Source organism: Aulonocara sp. 'chitande type north' Nkhata Bay, linkage group LG18 (genome assembly GCF_057382095.1).
Source record: "Aulonocara sp. 'chitande type north' Nkhata Bay isolate Kocher_YH1m ecotype deep benthic linkage group LG18, A_spYH_male_GT1.1, whole genome shotgun sequence".
In the NCBI taxonomy this organism is placed as follows: Eukaryota; Metazoa; Chordata; class Actinopteri; order Cichliformes; family Cichlidae; genus Aulonocara; species Aulonocara sp. 'chitande type north' Nkhata Bay.
In genome coordinates, this window is record NC_141361.1 from 13,319,997 (window position 1) to 13,340,985 (window position 20,989).

The 20,989-nt window shown below is 37.6% G+C and overlaps 3 protein-coding genes across 3 annotated transcripts; 2 read left to right on the plus strand and 1 right to left on the minus strand.

The window, feature by feature from the left end:
• Window positions 1–1,181: 1,181 nt before the first annotated feature.
• On the plus strand, window positions 1,182–3,460 carry ccl25a (chemokine (C-C motif) ligand 25a). Its single transcript, XM_086271374.1, has 5 exons — window positions 1,182–1,316; window positions 1,907–1,992; window positions 2,197–2,314; window positions 2,646–2,751; window positions 2,839–3,460. The coding sequence occupies exons 2-5, from the start codon at window positions 1,929–1,931 to the stop codon at window positions 2,866–2,868; spliced, it is 318 nt and encodes a 105-aa protein (XP_086127500.1). The 5' UTR covers window positions 1,182–1,316; window positions 1,907–1,928; the 3' UTR covers window positions 2,869–3,460.
• Window positions 3,461–9,053: 5,593 nt separating this feature from the next.
• LOC147308132 (serine/threonine-protein kinase NIM1-like) lies at window positions 9,054–13,257 on the minus strand. The gene is made up of 5 exons (XM_086272884.1): window positions 13,164–13,257; window positions 12,686–13,054; window positions 12,239–12,514; window positions 11,134–11,402; window positions 9,054–10,952 (listed from the first exon to the last, which is right to left on the minus strand). Exons 2-5 carry the CDS (start codon window positions 12,753–12,755, stop codon window positions 10,197–10,199), a joined length of 1,371 nt encoding a protein of 456 aa, XP_086129010.1. The 5' UTR covers window positions 12,756–13,054; window positions 13,164–13,257; the 3' UTR covers window positions 9,054–10,196.
• A 2,095-nt stretch (window positions 13,258–15,352) lies between these two features.
• Window positions 15,353–20,850, plus strand: pnhd (pinhead). The gene is made up of 7 exons (XM_086271571.1): window positions 15,353–15,640; window positions 15,978–16,073; window positions 16,281–16,420; window positions 16,948–17,224; window positions 17,723–17,904; window positions 18,814–18,872; window positions 19,862–20,850. Exons 1-7 carry the CDS (start codon window positions 15,589–15,591, stop codon window positions 20,010–20,012), a joined length of 957 nt encoding a protein of 318 aa, XP_086127697.1. The 5' UTR covers window positions 15,353–15,588; the 3' UTR covers window positions 20,013–20,850.
• The last annotated feature ends 139 nt before the right edge of the window (window positions 20,851–20,989 follow it).

A 20,989-nucleotide genomic window follows, 5' to 3' on the forward strand; every position in this document is an offset into this window, starting at 1 on the left:
TACACACTATACACAGCAACCCTTCCAGACAAGCCTTACTAGTTCAGTCTTTTTCTAATTTTACTATCATGAATTTTTAGTTAGCAGGTTGGGTCCATGTCTTCATGTTGTCAAGACCAAATTTCAACCTTACCACCCGTATATCTCAGCAACAGTCAAGATTCACAGTTTAGATGTTACCTATGTAACTGTCAACAGCCACAGATTCGTATTGGAGCCCAAGCCCAGGGATCATTGCTGTAGATATTCACCTAAAGTTTACCAAAAAAGTTCCCATGTTCAAGTCTGTTATTCTGTTAATGTCATTAAATACTGTTAAGTACAAGGATTTCCCCAGCAGAACTTTTTGGACAAGAATTGAGAACAAGTTACGCAAGTAAGAATGCACTTAACACCTTCATTCAGCAGCCATTCAACAGTATTTCTCAATATGTAACTGTCAGTGTGACAGTTACATATTGAGAAACCTTTAGAGTACAGTATGCCACACTCCAATTACAAGAGCCTCAAGCAACATAGGAGTAAATGTTATAGTTAGAGACGTATATTTCAGATAAATAAAGCATAATGTAGACACTAAACATTTGTTTAACCTCCGCCTTCACACGCCGGCAGTCTGTTTGAATGCAACTAAGGCAGGTGTGGCACTGACAACCACGTGAAAGATATGAAACGAAACAAATAGGATTTTGTTCTAAAGAGAATAAGCACAAACTTTTGCATTTATTGTGCATTTATTTAAGCGTGCTCTAACTTGGATTTTTTTTTGCTGGTAATGACTGACTGAAAAATTACATGATCTAATGCGTGAACTTTTTTAAAGGCACCAAAGTAGGGCATGTCAACAACATGAGAAATAAACTGGGATCCACCTAGTTACTGGAAACTAACTGCTGTCTTTGTTTGATCAGTATTAGGGGACATGTCACTCTTTGTTTCACCTTTTATCGTTATATTGGCCCAATCTTGTCTTTTTAATCAGCGTGCATTGCATCTGACCAGCTTGATCCCTCACAGACACGTGCCTTTGCACGAAAATGCAAAAAGTCAAGTTTCTATCAGTGCAAGTTCATTCAAGTGTTTTTACTTTTTTTTTTTTTTTGGAAAAAATCAGCAAAACATAAAATTGCAATGCCAATCAAGAAACCTGAGGCTGACGCCTTAAAGGCATTCATCAAACAAGAGTTTAAAAAAAGTCTTGGTACAAAGGTTATGGAAATATGATACTGCCCCTGAGTGTCTTTATAAGAGTGCTGTGCCTGCACAAGTTGATAGACACAACGTTAGAGCTTCAGTCTACACCTGGAGAACAGGAGGTGAGTTATCATATTCCTTTTTTTACAAACAGACATTGCGCTTGGTTTTCACATGAATGCTTTACTAATTATAGGTTTATTTATTATCATTTAATTTTATTAGTATAGTAATATTAGTATTGCATTTGATTAGTTTCAGTAAGTTTTGCAGTATTTGTAAGAATACCTCAATGAAAGTAATGATCTTATAACACATTTTGCTATAAAATCATTTAAATAGATAATAGAATAGATTCAAATAGAAACTGATTTGTTGTTTATTTGTTTTGAATCTTGTTTCCTTAACACATTTGGGCAATGGATGCATATTAATTCACATTTTGTGGTCTAATGGCCAAAGCTAAGTAGTCCTATTTTTGCAAATAGGGTAACATTTCTTTACCAGCTGAGCTTAAAAGATTAATGATACATTTCGGTAACAAGTCCAGTTAATGTACAATATTTGTTCAAGGTTCAAGGTTTGAGATGAAAATCATGAACGCATGGGAGGGGTTGAGGCACCATAACCACAGAGTGATAAGGCCTATAATGTTGATTGCAGGGAAAAACTTATATTTCTTATATGTATAAACCTGTATTTTTTTTTTCAGCGCTGCCACAACAGACCTCGCCATGCGGTTCAACACTCTGTTCTTCCTGCTGATCCTTTCCTGCGTCTGTCTGGCATTGGCACAAGGTACAGCAATTTTAAAGAAAGAAATCTGAAAACAGTGTCATATATGCAGCATGCAATAAAGAGGCATGAAGAGATAAAGGAGGTTGTTTTATTGCTGAAGTGTGTGCGTGGGTAGATGTTGCTTCACTGCGTACTTGTCTTAAACAATATATCTTTGTTGTGCAAATTTGATCATGTTGTTAAATGGTGATTTTATGTTTTCAGTGCCCTATGATAACTGCTGTCTAAAGTATGTGAGATCAATGAAGCCCGCTGCTCAAAAACACGCAGTGAAGTACAGACATCAGATGACAGATGGAGGCTGCAACATCCCAGCTGTAATGTAAGTGGATGTACAACAAATAGTGACGTTATTATTGTTAAATAAACAGTCACAAAAATGCTTTTCTGGTTGTGTCTGTACTGTAACACCCATGACATGATGTCTTTAAGGGGGTTCCTCTGACAAATACCCCTTCATTGTTATATAATAATAATGATAATTACAGTGAAACTAGCAAAAATCTAAGTGGAAAGTGAACGTACATACAAAACTTCCATTTTAGCACTTTAACACAGCAACCTCTCTGAACTCGCAGTGATTTTTTCTTTAACCCATGTCTGTTTTATTTGCATGCTAAAAATAATCCTCACCTGTGCCAATTATCTTTCAGCTTCACCATGAGGAAGGGCCGTATCATCTGCACAGACCCAAACGAAACGTGGGTAAAGGATCTGATGAAAAAAATTGACGAGAGACCATGGAAGCTCAGTGATATGGTAATCCCTAAAACCATTTTGCGGCCTGAGGATTTGCTTGCGCATTTGAAAAACTGATGTTCACACTGTTGTCTCTGTTCTTAACAGCGACATCGACGACATTCAAGGAGAGGCTGAGGGCAGCTGCCAGCTAACATTGGCCCCCGTTCATCTTTCTGCCATCTGCTATCTTATAAACGAGCAATGTGTGGTTTTATGGTGGTTTTTATGGTGTCTTACGGGAGGCAGTTGTGGAAGCCTGCCAAGAAATCTTGTAGCATTACTTTTGCTTTCACTCTGTGCAAATATAAGGGTCAAGCGCTTTAAGTTTCGGCACTTTGCTCTTTTTGGGTTGGACTCTTCGAGCTAAATGGCCACAGAAGAATTAATATCAATGCATGGCTGGAAATATTTCAATGAATTCACTGAAAATATTTGCTACTGTTTCTTGCCTTTTAAGACATGTGATATTCAACAAGCTGCTTAATAATCTAAATTGTCATTGAGTGTAAATGTTGTACTATTTAGAATAGCTGGCTCTTATGTAATGTGTCCAGATGTCTTTCAAACACAAGTCTTTAATTACTTTTTGAAATCAGCAAAAATAAAATAGTCATAATTTTGTCCATGTTTGAAATGTTAATCTTTTCATATATTTTCATGTATTTTGTTTGCACGTTTTACTACAGTATATATACTCAAATAAACATAACTTTTTGTATCATGGTCACAGAGGCTTTGATGTTTTCTTGCTGTCACACAGTTAATCACAGTATATGCAGAATGGGATGAATTTAAGTCTGAGTAAATAAACAAGTTGGACTTAAAAACCTTTGGTAAATGCATATTATCATATTATTTTCATACTGCGTACCATCCGTGCCAGTATTTATGTCTACATGTGCGGTCTCTTCAAGAGATTTCACGAGGCTGTTTTAATGCTCCTCCCTTACTTAATTCAAATAAAACATTTCTAATCCTGGGTGTGCAGTCCTAAACATCAGTTTTGGTAAACAGCCCCAATCATAAAAGACCTTGACGTTTAACTACTACTTCAATAATACAAAGAAGGCTGCAGTACAGAGATTACTATTAAAGTTTATGTTAGAGTGATGGATGCACATGGTTTGCCATTGCATGCTCTGATAGTCTTTGTCCACCTCCAACAAATAAAATTGCTGCATTCTCTATTTTTCCTTTTAGTGGAGCTTCAAATTGCACAAAATGCACAAATTCTTCAGTTTAATAATAACAAAATAAGCGACTGTAATATCAAGATTTAAATCCTCTGACACAAGGAGGGAGACAAAAAGGAAATTCTTGAGAAAGAAATCAGGCACAGGCAAATCTTCAATGAAGTATCTGTGAATGATGATTAACAGCAGTATGATCTGATTTGACAGTGCTGGGCACATTCATTGATCTGTGCTACTGCTGAGACTTGCAAGTGATAAAATCTCGCTGTGAGTAATGTAGGTGCTTTCACACAATGCTGCTCTGCAGAGACCTTTTTTTTCTTACATGCAACAAGATGAAGCAAGTTGGTAAAGTATGGCTCATGTACTAATTTTCTTGTGTTTGTTGATTAAAGAATTAATACGAACACTGCCGACAGCTAATGTGCACGTGAGAAAGAAGTGAGAATGATTGGTATTGCTAAAAAAAAAAAAAAACTTTTTAGCACAGGGCAATCGAGATTTTAAAAATCGAATCTTCCTTGCATGCAGTCGAAGTATTTGTTTGAAAAGGTTGCCAACTTAGCTGAAAGGCAAAAGTGATGGATAGTCTGACAAATACAAAATAATTACTGAGACATCAGTGGCATAAAGAATATTGATGGACATCCAAAATTGCATCGAGTATGATTAGTAGTTGTACCACCATCGGAGGTCAAAGAATTGGGTTGCAGCTTAAAAAGGTTTTCGTTGCTGAGGCTTTGTTCCTTCGTGTTTATACAACAGTAATGCTGATGAATGTGCATGCTGAGGCAGAAAGAGCTGGCTGGTTGGCAGCCTGAGCAGAAATTTTAGCATCTTTGTTTAAGGGGGGGGGGGACGACATGAAATCAAAACATGTGGAAAATCACTCTATGCTGAAACAAAAGTGATGCATTACAGGAAAAGTGGTGTTTGAACACATATTAGAGAAGCAGAGGAATTTATGTTTTAAAAAAACTTGAGTAGAGACTTTTTTTCCCCTGTTCATCTTTGCTTTTTAACTGCTGCTGGTAAGCAGCACTCATCTATTTGTGAAGTCATTAAAATACAACGGAAACATAAATGTGTGAATCCCATTCATCATTTGGTTCATTTTGTTTCCAAAAATTGAAAAGTGAAACAGATTTGGTGCCAGAGACATGAGTGATGCCTATAAATCATGGTTATTATGAAAATGTAAAAAAAAGGGAAACAAATCAAGTACCTAGATGAAAGAAGTTGCAAAAGATTACACATAGAAAAGTTATTTGAAATTGACATTATATTTATTACTGTGATAATTTAAGACTTTAATCAAACTCCTAAGCTTGTCACCACAGCTACTTACTTTCACTCTGACCAGTGAATGCAGTGAATGAAAAATATTTGTCTAATATGTGACACAAATATGTAACAGAACTGTAATGACTGGACAAACGTGCAGTTTCAACCACCAAACACTCTTTGGTAGATTTCCCATCAAAGAATGGCCTGAAGGAAGGAAATCACAACACAACTTTGTACCTTTTATTTATGAGAGGTGTGAGAGTGCTATTTCTGAGAGATGTCGGTTCACATTAAAAAAAGAAAGACTGAGGCAAAATGCAGAGTTTTTAAGAATACATGGACTTTTACATATTTATTTACTGAACTTGAAAGTAAACTTGCTGTGCTTATTTTGTGGAGAAAAAGGAGAACTTGAGGTGTTTATCAAAGAAAGCTTGGTGGACTCTGCAGCACTATAATGGCCCAAGAAAAAAAGAATTTAAAACAACCAGAGTGCTTCATAGGCAACCAAAATAAATACATAAATAAATAAATAAAACAGATCGAGGATATTGTGGGAAATCTGGAGCTTCAGTTCATAAACAAAGGAGATAATTTGACTTTTTCTCCTTGGCTCTGGATGAGAGCTGCAATGTTCACGACACAGCACATCTTTGTATGTTGGATAATGACCGGCTTTTAGATCATGCATGAGCTGGCATCAATGCACTCAGTGAAAGGGACTACAAGAAGGAGTGATTTGTAAGTTTTGATAGGCTCGGGCTGAAATGGGACAAACTTGTTTTACATGTGTTACAACCACTGGCTGTCCAAATGTGACAGGGAAAACTTTTGAAGCAGATCCAAGATGAAGTGACTAAAATAAACTTTTGATCTACCTTTATATACGAACAAACAATTTCAGTGATAATGTTCAAGAAATCCAAATACAAAGCTTCTCTCTGTAATGATCACCTCTCTGGGTGATCCAAGGCGGCTTTAATCTATTTGTTCAAGACCAAAATAGACCAGATGTCTCTTAGTGAAGAAGAAAAAATGAAAAACCTAAACTATGTGCAGTAACAGTCTACAGAAAGTTTTTGAAATTTTGCAAAAGAAAACATGGCCATTTGTTCACAGTTGGTTGTTGATTAAATAGTGAAATGTTGGTATTTTACTATGCTATTTCACAATTTCATTACTAAATTGTAAGATCTACCCTTACCAGTAGTGGTTTATAAAAAAATAAAATTAATATTGATCTGAACTGACTTCAGTTTATTGGTGCTTCATATGGGCCCTTGGGAAAATTTCCCACCGCTGGTCTAAGTCAATAATTTTCAGTCATGCTGCACCAATGCGCTGCCCAGGAACTGCAATCCATCAATTTCTCAGCTTTCTCAGCCCAGAATGGTGACTGACCTACCGTAAGTCTGCTTATGAGGCGGTGTATTTCATGCTAGCATAACATGCACACAACTGTGCAAGTATATGGTTTAGCATCAAACCTAATCAGACGCTTAAATCACCCTCACACAGCTAAACATGAACATTTTTTAAAAGCTAATGGCTAAAGCTAGAGCTGGCCAGAGTACAGATCTAGCAACCTAGGTATGAGCAAAGCGTCAAAGCACTAACTGGAAAGCGGACAAAAGACAAAACAGAGAAGAGGGTGGACGTCCTGTCACACTGGTAAAGGATGTCAGTAACTGACATTTATTTTACAAAAATCTTTTGGTAAAGGTGACACAGCACATTTAAAAACTGTATTTGTATTTACTCTGGTTACCTTTGTCTAATATTCTAATTTGTTTGGTGATCTGAAACTATGCAAAAAAAAGAAAAGTCAGTAAAGGGGAAAGTAAAGTAGAAGATTTTCTGCATGTTATGTGAAACTGAGTAATAGCTACTAAACACATTTTATGAGCTTCTATGAACTACAGTATGACAGCATCTCCACAACTGGCCTAAACCAAGATGACATACAGCAAATGATGCAAAAGTCAAGATTACAAAAATTCTTGAATCATTTGGCTGGAATCGGGAAGTCATCTTAGTGGTCCGAATACTTATTATCACCTTGGGGACAAATAACTTTAATGTGGTTTAAGTTGTCGTATAGTTACTCAGAGTGCAGCTATGCAGAAATTACACAGTGCCCGTAGTTCTAAAGTAGGCTCGAACAAGGCTGCCACAAACAACTTTATTTTTGAGTGCACTCCCTTCCTGTTATTTGAGACGGATGTTTTAACAGATTTTTGAGTGGAGGCAAATACATGTTACATTGGTCAGCTGCATCTGCAGCTTAGAAGATACAGCAGTGCCCTGGCTCACAAAGTCACTATTTTAAGCGGAGATGTTGGCTACAGTAACCACATGACGATGATCCAGCAGTAGTAAACACATACCAATCTTTCACTGCAACACTTAGTAGAATTTAAAGGGCGACCAACAGCTTCTATAAGGACTGCTGGTATCTGAAGATTCACTTCATACTTCTGACAATATTTAGTCTTTGCTATGTGGCGCAAACGTTATGAACCAAAAGCTGCTCTCTAACATAAAATTAAATGTCAACAAATTTAAGCCTAGATTTTTACGTGTACATGTGTTACACTCGTCCATCCTGGTTTCTTACTTCAAATCCACTCAAGCTACACAAATTAAAAGCAAAGATCTCAATAATGTAAAGCAAACATACATCTTACTTAATTCTGTTGCAGTGAAACAAAGCAAATGCATTGCCAGGATTGATAGTTTATCTGTTCTAGTCAACACAGGAAGTAAAGTCAAACGCCAATGTCTTTATGAGACAGTGTTAAAAAAAAGTTGTCAAAGGGTTGTTTATATGGCATGAAGAAAAAAAATCAAAAGACTTCAAAAGCCAACACAGGTGTAGTAAATACAAAAAAAGAAAAAAGGATGCTTTGAGGGAGCTGACCACTGTGAAAACACTCTTGCAGAAATCCCCTGAGGCATAATTATTTTCCTTCCTTCTTTGTCTTGGACAAAGGTTAGTTTTGCTTTTGTCAGATGAAGAGAGACTAAGGGGTTTAATGTCTTTATTTCCCACGTTTTTACCTGACTACATGTCTGCAATGGTCCAAATGTGGTGAAGTTGCTCACTCGTTGTGTAGAAATATTGCTTCTTGAGTTTTATATACACTGAGCAGTAATGCAACGCTGTCTCACACAGTTTGGATGCTGTGTGAAATGTTCTTAAAAAGATAATCCAATCATCTGAGGATCAGTTACACAGTGCTAATTCAAATTTTTTGTTAGAAATGTATATCACTTTCACTTTGTGTCCTCAGGGCAGCTTTGCAAACACTGGCATGGGTAACTTGCAAATGTTTACTTTATTAACGCTGAAGAAAATATCCCAGAAAACACAGCATTATAAACAATTTTAACATTAGAAAGCAAAAAATAAAGTCACAGTTTCCAAACACTTGCAGTGCTACTGGTGTGAAATTCAAAATAAGTATATACATTTTCAAGAAAAAAAAAGTCGTAGTTTTATTTTACACAGCATCTCAACCTATTTTAGAAACAGTGCTGTCTAAGGGTCGGCTTGTAGGGACTCAAGGACTGAAAACTACAGAAATGCCGCAGCATACCTGACACAAGTAAAAACAAGATTTTGGAAATGTTTCAGGATCAACGAAATGCCCTCTTGTGCCCTCTTGTCCGAATCTTGCTGGTGCAAGATTTCCAAATGCAACATAACTCAAAACCGTGACCAACCACATAAAGCTGTAAAAATTACTGAATCTCAAAGTCATTTCCTCAACATCTTGCATCCTCTGAGACAGGAAGCCACACAGTAAATGCTTAGAAAGCTTCAGCTTGATATCTTCAGTTGCGCTAACTTCCAGTAGCAGAGCCCTTAAGTTGTTGTTTTTTAATTGAGAGAAGATCCTCTAACTTAATACAGTTTTAGGAAAAGTATAATGTTATTAAAATAATATTTTGCATTAAAAATGGTCAGTTATGGCTTTTAGAAAGAAAATGGAAATCTGCAAAAATCAGTGTCGGGAGATCAGACTTAAAAAAAAAAACTAAAATTGGACAGAAAAATTGCAATTGAGAGAACTCTAATTTCAGATATAAATCTCTGTGTCTACTTTAAAAGTAAACATTGTTGGGCAAGCTACACATTACTGCGTCAGCAAGGTAATTTTGCTTTGTAATTTTATTTGAAATGAATAAACATGGAATTCATTTTTTTTCAAAGTACAAAGAGTTAATAAAACAAAGAATCTAAGCTTCGGGAAAAGATGAATGAAAACCCTACAAACACATTAAAATCATTTATAAAATTCAGATATAAGGAGTATTATGATCTTGTGAAACAAAACACAGAAACATGCACGTATTGTTAAAACCAATCAAGACTTTGCTCCTTTAAAAATGAACATGTATGGGTTTTGATACTTCCACATTCCTGTTACCTTACCGATGGATGAACCTGGGTCATTGTCAGCCCTCATAATATTTCTGTCAGGCTCATTTGGCTTAAATGCTCACTTCGTTAAAGCTACAAAAGAGTGCCAAGTATGGTCACAGAGTGTGTCGGTGTGTACACTGGCATTTACAATAACGTCCTATCCAAAAACAACTCAAAAATGAAACCATTTCACCCCTTAAGCAGCTCCATATGACAACAGACAGATAGATAGATAGATAGATAGATAGATAGATAGATAGATAGATAGATAGATAGATAGATAGATAGATAGATAGATAGATAGATAGATAGATAGATAGATAGATAGAATTAGCAGTAACAAAAAAAGATAAAAGAAGATAAATAACATGAAAAAGTATGTAAAATAAAAAAAATAAAGACATTTATGGTGCCACATTCACTGGTCTGCAGGTCTTTATTGTTGAGCTAGGATCCTAGTAATTGTACCCCTCTTCTCATCTCATGGTTGTTCTTCAGGAAACTAAGCCAAGTTTTCCAAAGCTGTACTCTTTAATTTCTTTAAGAAACAAAAACTACATGATGACACAGACCACAGAGTAGCGCTTGTTTAGCAAGCCATCTGAACCTGCTCTCCATCTGAGTCTGTTCTGAGACTCTCTGGTGCATGTCTGAATGTAACCCACAGCTTCCACAGACCTCCTCTTCTGAATTCGATGTAGCAAAATCCGATATGCACCAGTAATGGGGCTCTGCAAGTTTAGGTTGTTGTTGAGAAGATGAACTTTGGTGATGCCAAGATCCTCCAGCATTGCTTTTAAATTTAGATCATCTGACGTCAGGATGTAGTTGGGTTCAGCCAGATGAAAGGGGGTAGATCTACAAGGTGCATAGGCCTGAGGGTATTCAATGCCTCTCATCCAGTCACTCTTCATGATCTGTGTCATAGTTAGGCGATCCAGTGGAAGTTGCCTCAAGAGGCCCTTGATAATATCCTGGCATGACTGGGGTACATAAGAGGGGATTGTATAAGAGCCCTGCAGGATGCAGCACTTAAGCCTGCCTGTGTTACTGGCTTTAAATGGCATTGTGGCAGTCACCATAAAGTAAAGCAAAATACCCATTGCCCAGATATCTACGTACTGACCAATGTAGCCTTTCTCTTTAAACAGCTCAGGGGCTGCATAAGGTGGAGAACCACAGGATGTGTAGAGGACATCGCTGAGGCAGCAGGATGTACTAAAACCAAAATCACCCACTTTAATGCAGTATGTGCTGGTGTAAAAGATATTCTCAGCCTTCAGGTCCCTGTGGACGATATTATTATCATGCTGGAAAAAGAGAAAGAAAGACTGTTAAAGTTATTTTACAATTTAATAACTGACAGTAGTACTTTTTTTAAGATATGAGAACTTTAATACAAACACATGAAAGTTTTTAAGTGTCACTTGTTTTATTTTCCAGCAAAACGAAACCTTAGCAATGATCAGCTGAACGTTTCTCTAAACTTACCATATATCTGACTGCAGACAGGACCTGTGAAAAGACAAGCTTGCTCTCCAGGTCTGACAGGCGCCCCCTGGTGCTGATGCGGGAGAACAGCTCTCCTCCGCTGGCATACTCCATCACCAGGTAGAGCCTCTTGAATGTTCCCACCACCTCATACAGGTGTACTATGTTGGGGTGGGCCAGCTTCTCCATGCAAGAGATTTCAGAGGCAAAAAGACCCCGAGAGCGTTTGTCCAAACGCGCCTTTTCCAGGACTTTTACAGCTACTCTTTCTGTAAGATGAGAGAAAAAGGCAAAAAAACCAACAAAAAAAAAACAGTGAGGAAACCAGAAAACAACGTTTTCCCGTTTCTTTTCTACCTTTTTCCTGTATTCAATCTTCTTTATCTCTGCATAATCTGCTATAAAAACGAGTTTCAGCATCATTGTCATATTACACCACGTACACTGACTGCTAAGCACAAAACAATATGGATTAGTGGCTGGCTGAGATTAGCTGTCTTCTGACATCTGCAGTGACCCAGACTGACTGAAGTGATGTCTGTGCATTCAACTGATCTAACATCTAACAGGTGAATGAGGTCATTTGGCACAAAAGCCCCCGTGTACTTTGCAGCATATATAAATAACAGAGATACTTAAGAAAGACGTCCCTTATAAAATGCCTGAAAAGCTTGATTTTACATCTTTATCACATTCTTGTAGTACATCTTTTCTTTGGGAAATGCAGTTAATTAGGATCAATCGGGCACATATTTATGTATTGAGTGCTGATAGCCAAATACAACTCAGTTTATTGCCCGTGTTTGCTTCATGTATGAGATAAATGGCAGACGTAGCTTTTTCTGAGCAATTCAACATTACACCTGCACTTTAATTGTATATTTTTTCTTCAGTGAATGTGGATCACACACTGTTTTCTGCTTTAAATAACATAATATTATTTATGATAACAACAGGAAGTAAAGCAATATGTAAACTGGATAATTTCTGATGTAAATATGTGATATAATAACAATTTTAAATTTACAACCTATGGTCATTTCCTACCTGATGACCCAAGATGTGATAATGAAGGTAACAAAAGACAAAGCATCAAAAATCTCACCTTTGGTCAGGTCATGAATTCCCAATCTAACCTGGGAGAAGTTGCCAGACCCAATCTCCCCTCTGAGCTCGTAAAGCCCTACTCGACGTCCAAATATCAGGTCATTCATCACCTTTTCTGAATGGGTCAGATCATACAAGGCCTTTCCAAATGCCGTGTGCTGCATCGCTGCCTCATCCCCTGTCTCATTCTCTTTTGTCCCCGCCTTTTTGCCCAAATTTGGAGACATCACGGGAAAAACCTCTTCCTGGCGAGGAATTGTCTTCAAGTGAGCCCCTGAGAAGAAGAAGGGAATCCAGCTGTTATCATACTGTGAGATGCAACAAGAGTTACTTTGAATGATTATTTCTGTATTGGATTTGATCTAATTGACATGTACACATAAAATGCAATCCTGCAGTTAAAAATGTTCAAATCAAACAAAAAAAACCCCATCTTTGTACTCACATGTTTTCCCTTTTATGTTCTTTTTACTCCTTTCTACGTTTATGGCATTATTTTTGTTGTTTAAATACATGATTCTTTTCGCCTGGCACCAGAGAGTCCTCCAAGTTTCTTTGTTTTCTGTCTTGTTGAATATTTTAGAAAATTAAAAGTTGATAAATTAACAAGAAAATAAATTTCCACAAAACAGCAACCGGAGGAAAAAGATTGTCTGAACAAATATGAGCAGTATGATAGGAAATGAAAATCATCTGCAGGCATCAGGAAAAATGCTCAGAGAAGAAGTTTCTTAGATGATGAACCGCTTGTCCAGATGCTGCTACTGCACCAGCTCTCGCCCTACGCTGCAGTGTGTCTCTCCTCGCATATAATCTGGAAATACAACATAACGCCATGTAATCCCAGCGTGTTGGACTCCTCCCACGCAGACAGACAATAGACAGGATTTGGAGGCTTCTTTAAACTCTAGACATGAACTAACCTCTGTATATCCTTGTTAGGGGTCAGCCAGCTGGGGCAGGGTGATTACTGCATCTTCAGCTGGCTCAGCTGGACATGCATCCCTCAGATTGTAGCCTTTATTGAAGACAAGCACGGATCACATTTTGACATTACCAATTAAACATTTTACCTAAACAATTATCATACTTGTCAAATTGCGAACAACAGCACTGATAACTCAAAATACTCATTGTTTTCCAATAGAATTGCAAATAAAAAATACAATCCTACCCTCACCTACAGTCAGCTAAAAACTAAAAACAGTGAGAATAGAGTATGCGTGCCTTCTTTGCCTTGTTACTAGGCTACAGAGCAAAGCAGTGACCCAGACATTGACCATGACACCAGACAGACACTTGGCCAGACAGCCCACGCACTGATGTGTGTTATCAGTCAGTCCCGTCAACCTCTGCTACCCAGGCTGGACACGGGGACCGTCTGGCAGTCACCGTGCATAAGCTGCTTGTTCGTGTCACAAGTGAGTCTCTATAATCCAATCACAATCTCAGTGATCATCCAAGCACGTGTATTGTAGTCTTCTAATAAAGAAGAGATCTGTCTGGGAATGTGAATTAACTACAAAGGGACTATTTCCTGATACAATATCAGGATTATGTTACAAGAAATTTGTGATCTGTCAGAATATGGTTAAAATTACATAAGATGAATTGAATACAGTTGTGTGATTGAAAGGTTTTTTAATGGTAATCCAAATGGGCCAATGTCAAGACTTGAACCTATTGCAGTTTAAAAACTATAAGAAAGAAAAGAAAAAATGGTTTATGCTTCCTCTTCAAATATTATAAAACGATCTATTTAAAAACAAGTACTCCAAAGGTTTGTAAGTATTCCTGTGTATTTTATATTCAAAAGAACTTCCCAATGTGAGTAAAAGAGGCACGCACAATGCTTTGAAAGACTCTTAAATGGACGCAAACTGAAAGTCATTCTCACCAATAACATCTGGAGGTTTTTCTACTGTCACAGTCACCTTTGAACTGATTTTATTTTGGCTGTTTCCAAGTTTAAACATAAAAAACAAGCTCAAGTATCCTCCATCTGTGGAGGAAATGGTGGGATCCTAATACTGGGCATTGTGATCAGACAGCATGCCAAAAAGCTGCACTATATTTTGCACTGATCAGCCATAACATTAAAGCCACAGACAGGTAAAGTGGACAACCCTGAGTATCTTGTTGGAAAGCAAAGATCTGCTGGAAAATCTTTGGTCCTGGCAATAATATGAATATTATTTTGATAGATAGCATCCACCTGGTTACCCCTGGTGCATCCTCCACATCCTTCAGCCCTGCATGTGCTTAACTCATCTGGTTTGTTGTGGCTGACCAGGATGTGACTTTTATAAACAATCTCCCATAATCTTCTTTATGTGTGACCCAAACTTGATAACCTATGTGACCAGATTGCATTAATACAAGCCAGAAACTTATTTTGAAAACCAAAAGCAAAGCAACACACCCTTTGATCTACATAATCAAATCAAGTAACTACTAGGAATGTAACATTACCAAGATTATAAGAGAATTTCAAAGAGATGTGTAGTAAATTAAAGAAAGGAATCAGCAGCTGAAACCACCTTAATAAAGGTGTCTGAGCGCTGATGGTCTTCACGTTGATCCGCTGATCCTGGTGAAAATGAGGGGATCACATCAACACATCAAAGAAGGATTAACACCTCGTCGAGATACTAATTAAAAATGAGCAAAATGTCAAGATTACCACACAGCTGAACGCTAAAGCCAAGATATCTGAAGAGGAGAGAGAAGGCCTTATTGACCTGACGAAGCACCCAGATCCACTTTTATCAGAAGTAATATTGACATAAACTTGTATCTCTACAAGTTTATCTTGTAAGTACTTAATCTCTCCACTTTCAGTGAAGATTAAAAGCAGAGGGTAGTTCTGAGGGGTTTGGCCATTTGGTGTCATGTTGAATAAACACAAAGGTGCTGGAGTTTTCTAAAGGTGAGGCTCAAGCCCCCATGCTGATTGTGTTTATGTGTTTGGGACAGATTTTGTTTTAAGTCAGAGGTGCTAAACACCTTCCCCCTGAGATAAAAGATGATTAATGCCTTTGAATGAGCGACACTTTAATGACTCAGGGATACTTAAGCACTTCATTAGCGTGAGCTGAGGCCCGGTCGACACACTCGAGCCAGTGTGTCCTTACAGCAGGAACAGAAAAGCTGTAGAGATTTCCTTTGAAGTTGGCTTCTGGCTGGAGAAGCATGGAAATTTGATTAGCTCTCACTTTTTTTGACACCACCCCTCTTTGAGGATTTTAGGTGACATTTGGGGCTAAAGCTCAATCCCTTATAAATATCTGAGGAGGGCAGAAGGACACTCAGGATCTGGCAACTGAGGAGTAGATTTGGACTAAAGCCATGGATATACAGCAACCTTTCCTACTCTTTCTGTGCGTCCTCCACTTGACCTGTAAGTGTTGTTTGCATTTTCTTTTCCACTGCAGCTGTGATGTGTAGAGCAGAAGGTAATCACTGACTCAACTGACACAAATTCGCTCAGATACACAAATGATCGCCTTTTAAATGTAAGTAGCTGAAGGTGTGATGCTGAGATCAAGGATGGGTTAAAAATTAAATTAAATTAAGATTAAAAGTAATATTTTTTGTTAAAGTTTTCTCCATAGAATGATCTTTTTCATGAATAAAAGACTTGGAAGAAAATCCTGTACAGCTCATCTGTAACTGAAATGCAGTTCCATGTTGAATCACCAGGGGAAATGTTGTGTGCTGCTTCTTGTGTTTTCCAGTGATGGGAGTGCTGAGCAAACACGTTGACCACAGGAACCTGTTTACACAAAGAGTATGCTGCAAGAGGCAGAGCCACTTTGTGTACATTGGACAAGGCAAGGAAACACATTCCTCCACATGTTTCAAAATCCCACATCTTTCCACTGTACCCTCTATAGAAATCAAAGCAAGGTTTCCTCTGATGTGTTAAAACAGGTTAAAGCAGGCCTTGAAGCTAAATGATGAGTTTAGACTTCTGCAGTTAAAAGGATGAACATTGTGTGCTGTCTGTCTTTAAATCGGCCTCGTTTTTCTTTCTTCAGATATTTTAGGAAGTCACATCAGTGTAGATGTAGGAATGTGCAGATCACATTGTGGGGCCCCAACAACACCATCGTATGAAGCAGGGAAGCAGCAATACTCAAAATATTCTTCAATGCTGGACTTCCTCAAGAGCAAAAAAGTAAGTGAAAGCTTGCATTATCATAAGAATAGCTGCAATAACAATATGGAAAAAGTGCTGCTTTGTAAACCATTAGCCTAACATCTGTGGGGTTACTTTGCACAAACTTATCATTTATATTATTTATAATGTGACACTAGCATTAGCAAGGTATTAGCAAGTGCTTAATTCATCATTTATATATCATTACTGCTACTTAGTATAACATCTGTTACTGTTACACCATGTACAGCTATCACTGTTACTACTTCACTGCTAGTTAGAATCGTAATCATTATCACAGTCATAAGAATATATCTATATTTATAAATGGCATACTAAGGAGGAGTAATGCTATACAAATGATGAATTAAGCGCTTGCTAATTTTTCACTAAGCCCTTAAATATACCTAATAGTGTCACATTGTTATAAAGTGCTCCCCTATTCTCTCATAAGTCTGAAACTACAACAAACGCGCAGGTGAGTACATGGGAACATGTTTCTACCGGTCTGATTCAAACAATAATTTCCCCTTGGCTCAATAAAGACGAGGACACGTGGACCCGCTGCTTCTCAGAGCGCAGGTCCGCTGAACCACCTGCCTTCATGCGGCGTGACTCAGGTGTGTGAGCCGACTGGGATGCGCGTGGATCGGCTTCTTCTGTTCGAGGGACCTCGAGAAGTGGCGGTCATCGAGGACTGTCACTGTGAGATCAAGCTGGCCCAGTGCATCCGAGTTCCCGGACTGAGGACATACTTCTCTGAAACACCGTATGAGACAGTCATTGACGTGGGAGGATGTTCCCAGTCGAGAGGATCCCCAGGTGTGTCTGTGTGTGTGTGGGGTGAGGGGGGGATTAACAACAGACAAAAAAACATGAGGAAGACGTGTTTAAGCGAGCATGAAGCCGCCAGTAAAATTCCAAATGACTGATTTGGAAACAGTCAGTTTACCTTTTGTCCCACTTTGTAGGGCAAAAGTATTTTTCTATTTAGTGCATATTAAGAGTCAGGAAGTTAATCAGTAATAATTCTGAAATAAATTAACGCACATAGATTCAATACACATATATTATTAATGGATAACCTGACAGCTACAGTTTAATTGACATTGCCTATGTAATTTTGAGTTAGAGAGGTCTGAAAAAAAAAACCCCACACACGGTTGATGAAGAGATGTTTCCCCTTTATGCACCTTATCAAAAAAAAAAAAGTATTAGAATTCTGCTTCTGGGACCAGACGACATCATCCCGTCTATTTAATATTTCTGCTTCCCATCACAGATCATAATCCTGTTACTTTTATTATCAATCATCCACAGATGGATTCTCCTGTGTCCCCACAAAGTTTGAATCAGCCTTGGTGGAAACCCCTAACGAAGTGGATCTCATACAGACTGTGGCAGCCTGTGAGCTGAAGGAAAGCTGTTACAGGGTTCGATACGTGGAGTATTATTATGAAACAGTCCACCATGCAGAGGGAGTCAAAGAAGAGAAGCTCAAAGTAAGTGTCACCTACAAGCTATTACTACAACTGTAATTTTCGACAAAATCCCTACCCTTCGATTTTAATTTCAAACCCAGCCCTTCACAATAAACATAATTCCTTCTTTCATTAGCCCCCCTGCCACATTTCACACTGCAAGAAGGATTCACGCTTGGTGGCAGTTTCACACTCTTTTGTAGTGAGGTCAAGAGGAAATGGGGCTCTAGCCAGGTGCCAGACAATAATTAAGTATCTTTGTTCACCGCAGATAAGTGGAAGACAGCACTTAATCAAAACAACACACTGGCTGGCTCCGTGCATCCTGGGTGTGAAGTAAATCAGCATGGCCTGCATGCGTATTCATGCACAAGCACAGACTTGAGGCTTTGATTGTTGTAGGAGAGCAGGAATCTCTGGCATAATTTTAACTTCTTTTAAACTGCATAAAGAAGGCGAAACCAGGTCAATACTCCCACAACACTTTACTGTTTCTTTGCACTTACAAAACGTTTCACTTTACAACGACTTATTTAATTCCCAGCCCTACTGATATCAGAAAAAAAATATTTGAAAGCACCATTACACAGATTTGTATGCCATGCTTAAGCAAATAAGGATTAAACACCAAATTCACAAAAAGCTTTCCACCAGCTGTACAACTGCAAGGTAAGTCAGTATCTGTGATTTTTAACATCACATTTATATAATAGACGGTAAGGATTTAAGTTGAAGATTGGGTTTGGGTAGTCTGCCATGTCCAAGAACCAAAGGTGCGAGTGGAGCACCAACACAAATGGCCTCTGCAGGTGGTGAATCAAAGCAGTGCTAAACATGCTAAGCAGCAGCTGGACCCCAACTCAACTGGGTAAATATTTGCGAGCAGCTGTGAGCTGATTCCTCTTTCTCTCTGTTGCTAATTTTCTTCAGGAAATAGATGTGGGCAGATGTTTGGGAAGCTGCACTACAGGAAACCGATGCCTTCTCAGGTATGTGTGAACACAGCTGCTCCACACCGCCTCATGCACACCTCATGACAATTACTTGTGAGCTCTGACGCCTTCTGCTCTCAGCATGTTGACTTTTGGGTTAATTCCTACACCAAATGTTCTTTTTACACCTTCTGCTTTATTTTGAGATGTTTGCAGACAACCAGTGTTATTGCTTTATCTTAATCATATCAAAATAATACAAAATCCACCATCTAAATTTACCCTACACTTTGTAAGGTAAATGCTAAAGAGGTGCAGCATTTAAGAGATTTATTCAACCACCACCCAATGCAAGGTTTATGGCTAAGTTAAGAATTTTTCAGCATTTTTCATGTTTTCACTAATTTTCACTAATTTAATTTAATCAAAAATCATATTTTATTGATAACATGTAAGAATTTATATCTTCTTCTAGTTTACTGTTTTACAAAAAAAGGGAGGAAAATTTAGCACATTATTATTTTTTGATTAAGGTGCTGACTTACAGTTATTAACTTGCCTTCCTAAGCAGAAAATTCAGTGTTAAGTATTTTACTTTACCAATTTATTCTTAACAAACTCAAGTGTGCCAGCTCAGATTTTAAATTTTAAAAACTGGGTTTCAGTTTGTTATTTGCCCAAAAAATAACAATCTAATTTTTACTTAGAAACAAATTTTAGGCAAATTTGTCAAATATTTTTCTTCTTTCTTCTTCGATGAAGTGGAAAGACGTTGTGCATATATAGACATAGCAAGATCCACAATTATCCTATTGTAACTTTCTGTACTGTACAGAATGGTACAACATGTGTGAGTCGAAATACTTGTACATATTGTCAGACTGGCAATAATGGTAAACTAGATACAGAAATTATATTTAGTTCTATTTCTGTACATTTTTCTATAAAAAAAAATGTTTTGAGAGATAAATGAAATGCTGCCTACTTATAGCAATAAAGTGATTAGTGATTTAATCTTTTTGTCTTCTTCTATGTTTTTGTTGCAGGAGTCCATCCGATCCAGAAATCTGCCACTTGTGGTCCGAAAGACAGTCCAGTTCCTGTGTTCCTCAGGGATATGAGAGCCACAGCTTTGTGAACCAGTATGGGCAGATTCGTACAATCCTGTCCATCACTTCCTGCCATTGTCGAAACTAATCACAGGCCCCTCTGCTGGAAAAAACAAACAAACTTGAAAGACTTTAAGAGGTTGCCACAGTTGGGCCCCATATTTACTGTAGCCCATTGATGACCCCACGGAATAGTGAATATTAAAGTGAATTTTTATTATTGTATCATATGTAATATATGTAAGATGCTAAATTTGTAAATAAATTTAATACAACAATAAACGAGGACTTGTGCTTAAAGCATTGTACAAATACTGAGAATGCAAAAGAAACATGATGGGAAAAAGTTAAAGATTTAAATCTAAGATCCACGATCTAATCTGAAAAAATTAGTGTGTGATCCTCTTTTTAATTCATGTATATTTAGTAGAATTTGTATAAAAAAGTATGTAAGCTAAGACAAAAATTTATAATTGTGCTATAGTCTTTGAGATGATTGTGAGTCAGTTAAATCTGAAATATCATGAAGAACAAATTCTAATTCTAATAATGTCATGATGTAATATAAATATATTTGGGTCTGTGTTCTTCTCCAGATGCATCATAAAACATTTAACGTTTTTTTTTCTTTTTCTTTTCCAATAAGAAGCTTTGGTGAAGCCTGGAAAAGAGGCGCAAAAAAAAGAGAAAGAAAAACAACTTTGCAAATGTCCCTTTGAAAAAACACGTGCAAGTAGCGCTTTGTTTTAATACCAACATGTGAACACTCCACTTTGTCATCTAAAGAAACGTTTTATGACCTGCCTGCAAGGTGTCATGCAGAAAAACTTTGATCTTTTACGTGTTTATTACAGCGAGGGAAACAAATTTCTCTTTTTGGCCTCAGTTTGCGTTTTGCGGTTAATCGTGCATAAAGATCAATGGGAGCAAATGGTTTCCTAGAAACTCTGAAATAATATGTTTAACGCATAATTTAGACCTAAATCCATCTACAGTTGAAATATGTAAATAATATTTCTTTGTGGAAGAAGATGATGTTGATTACTCCTGAATATAAAATCAGAA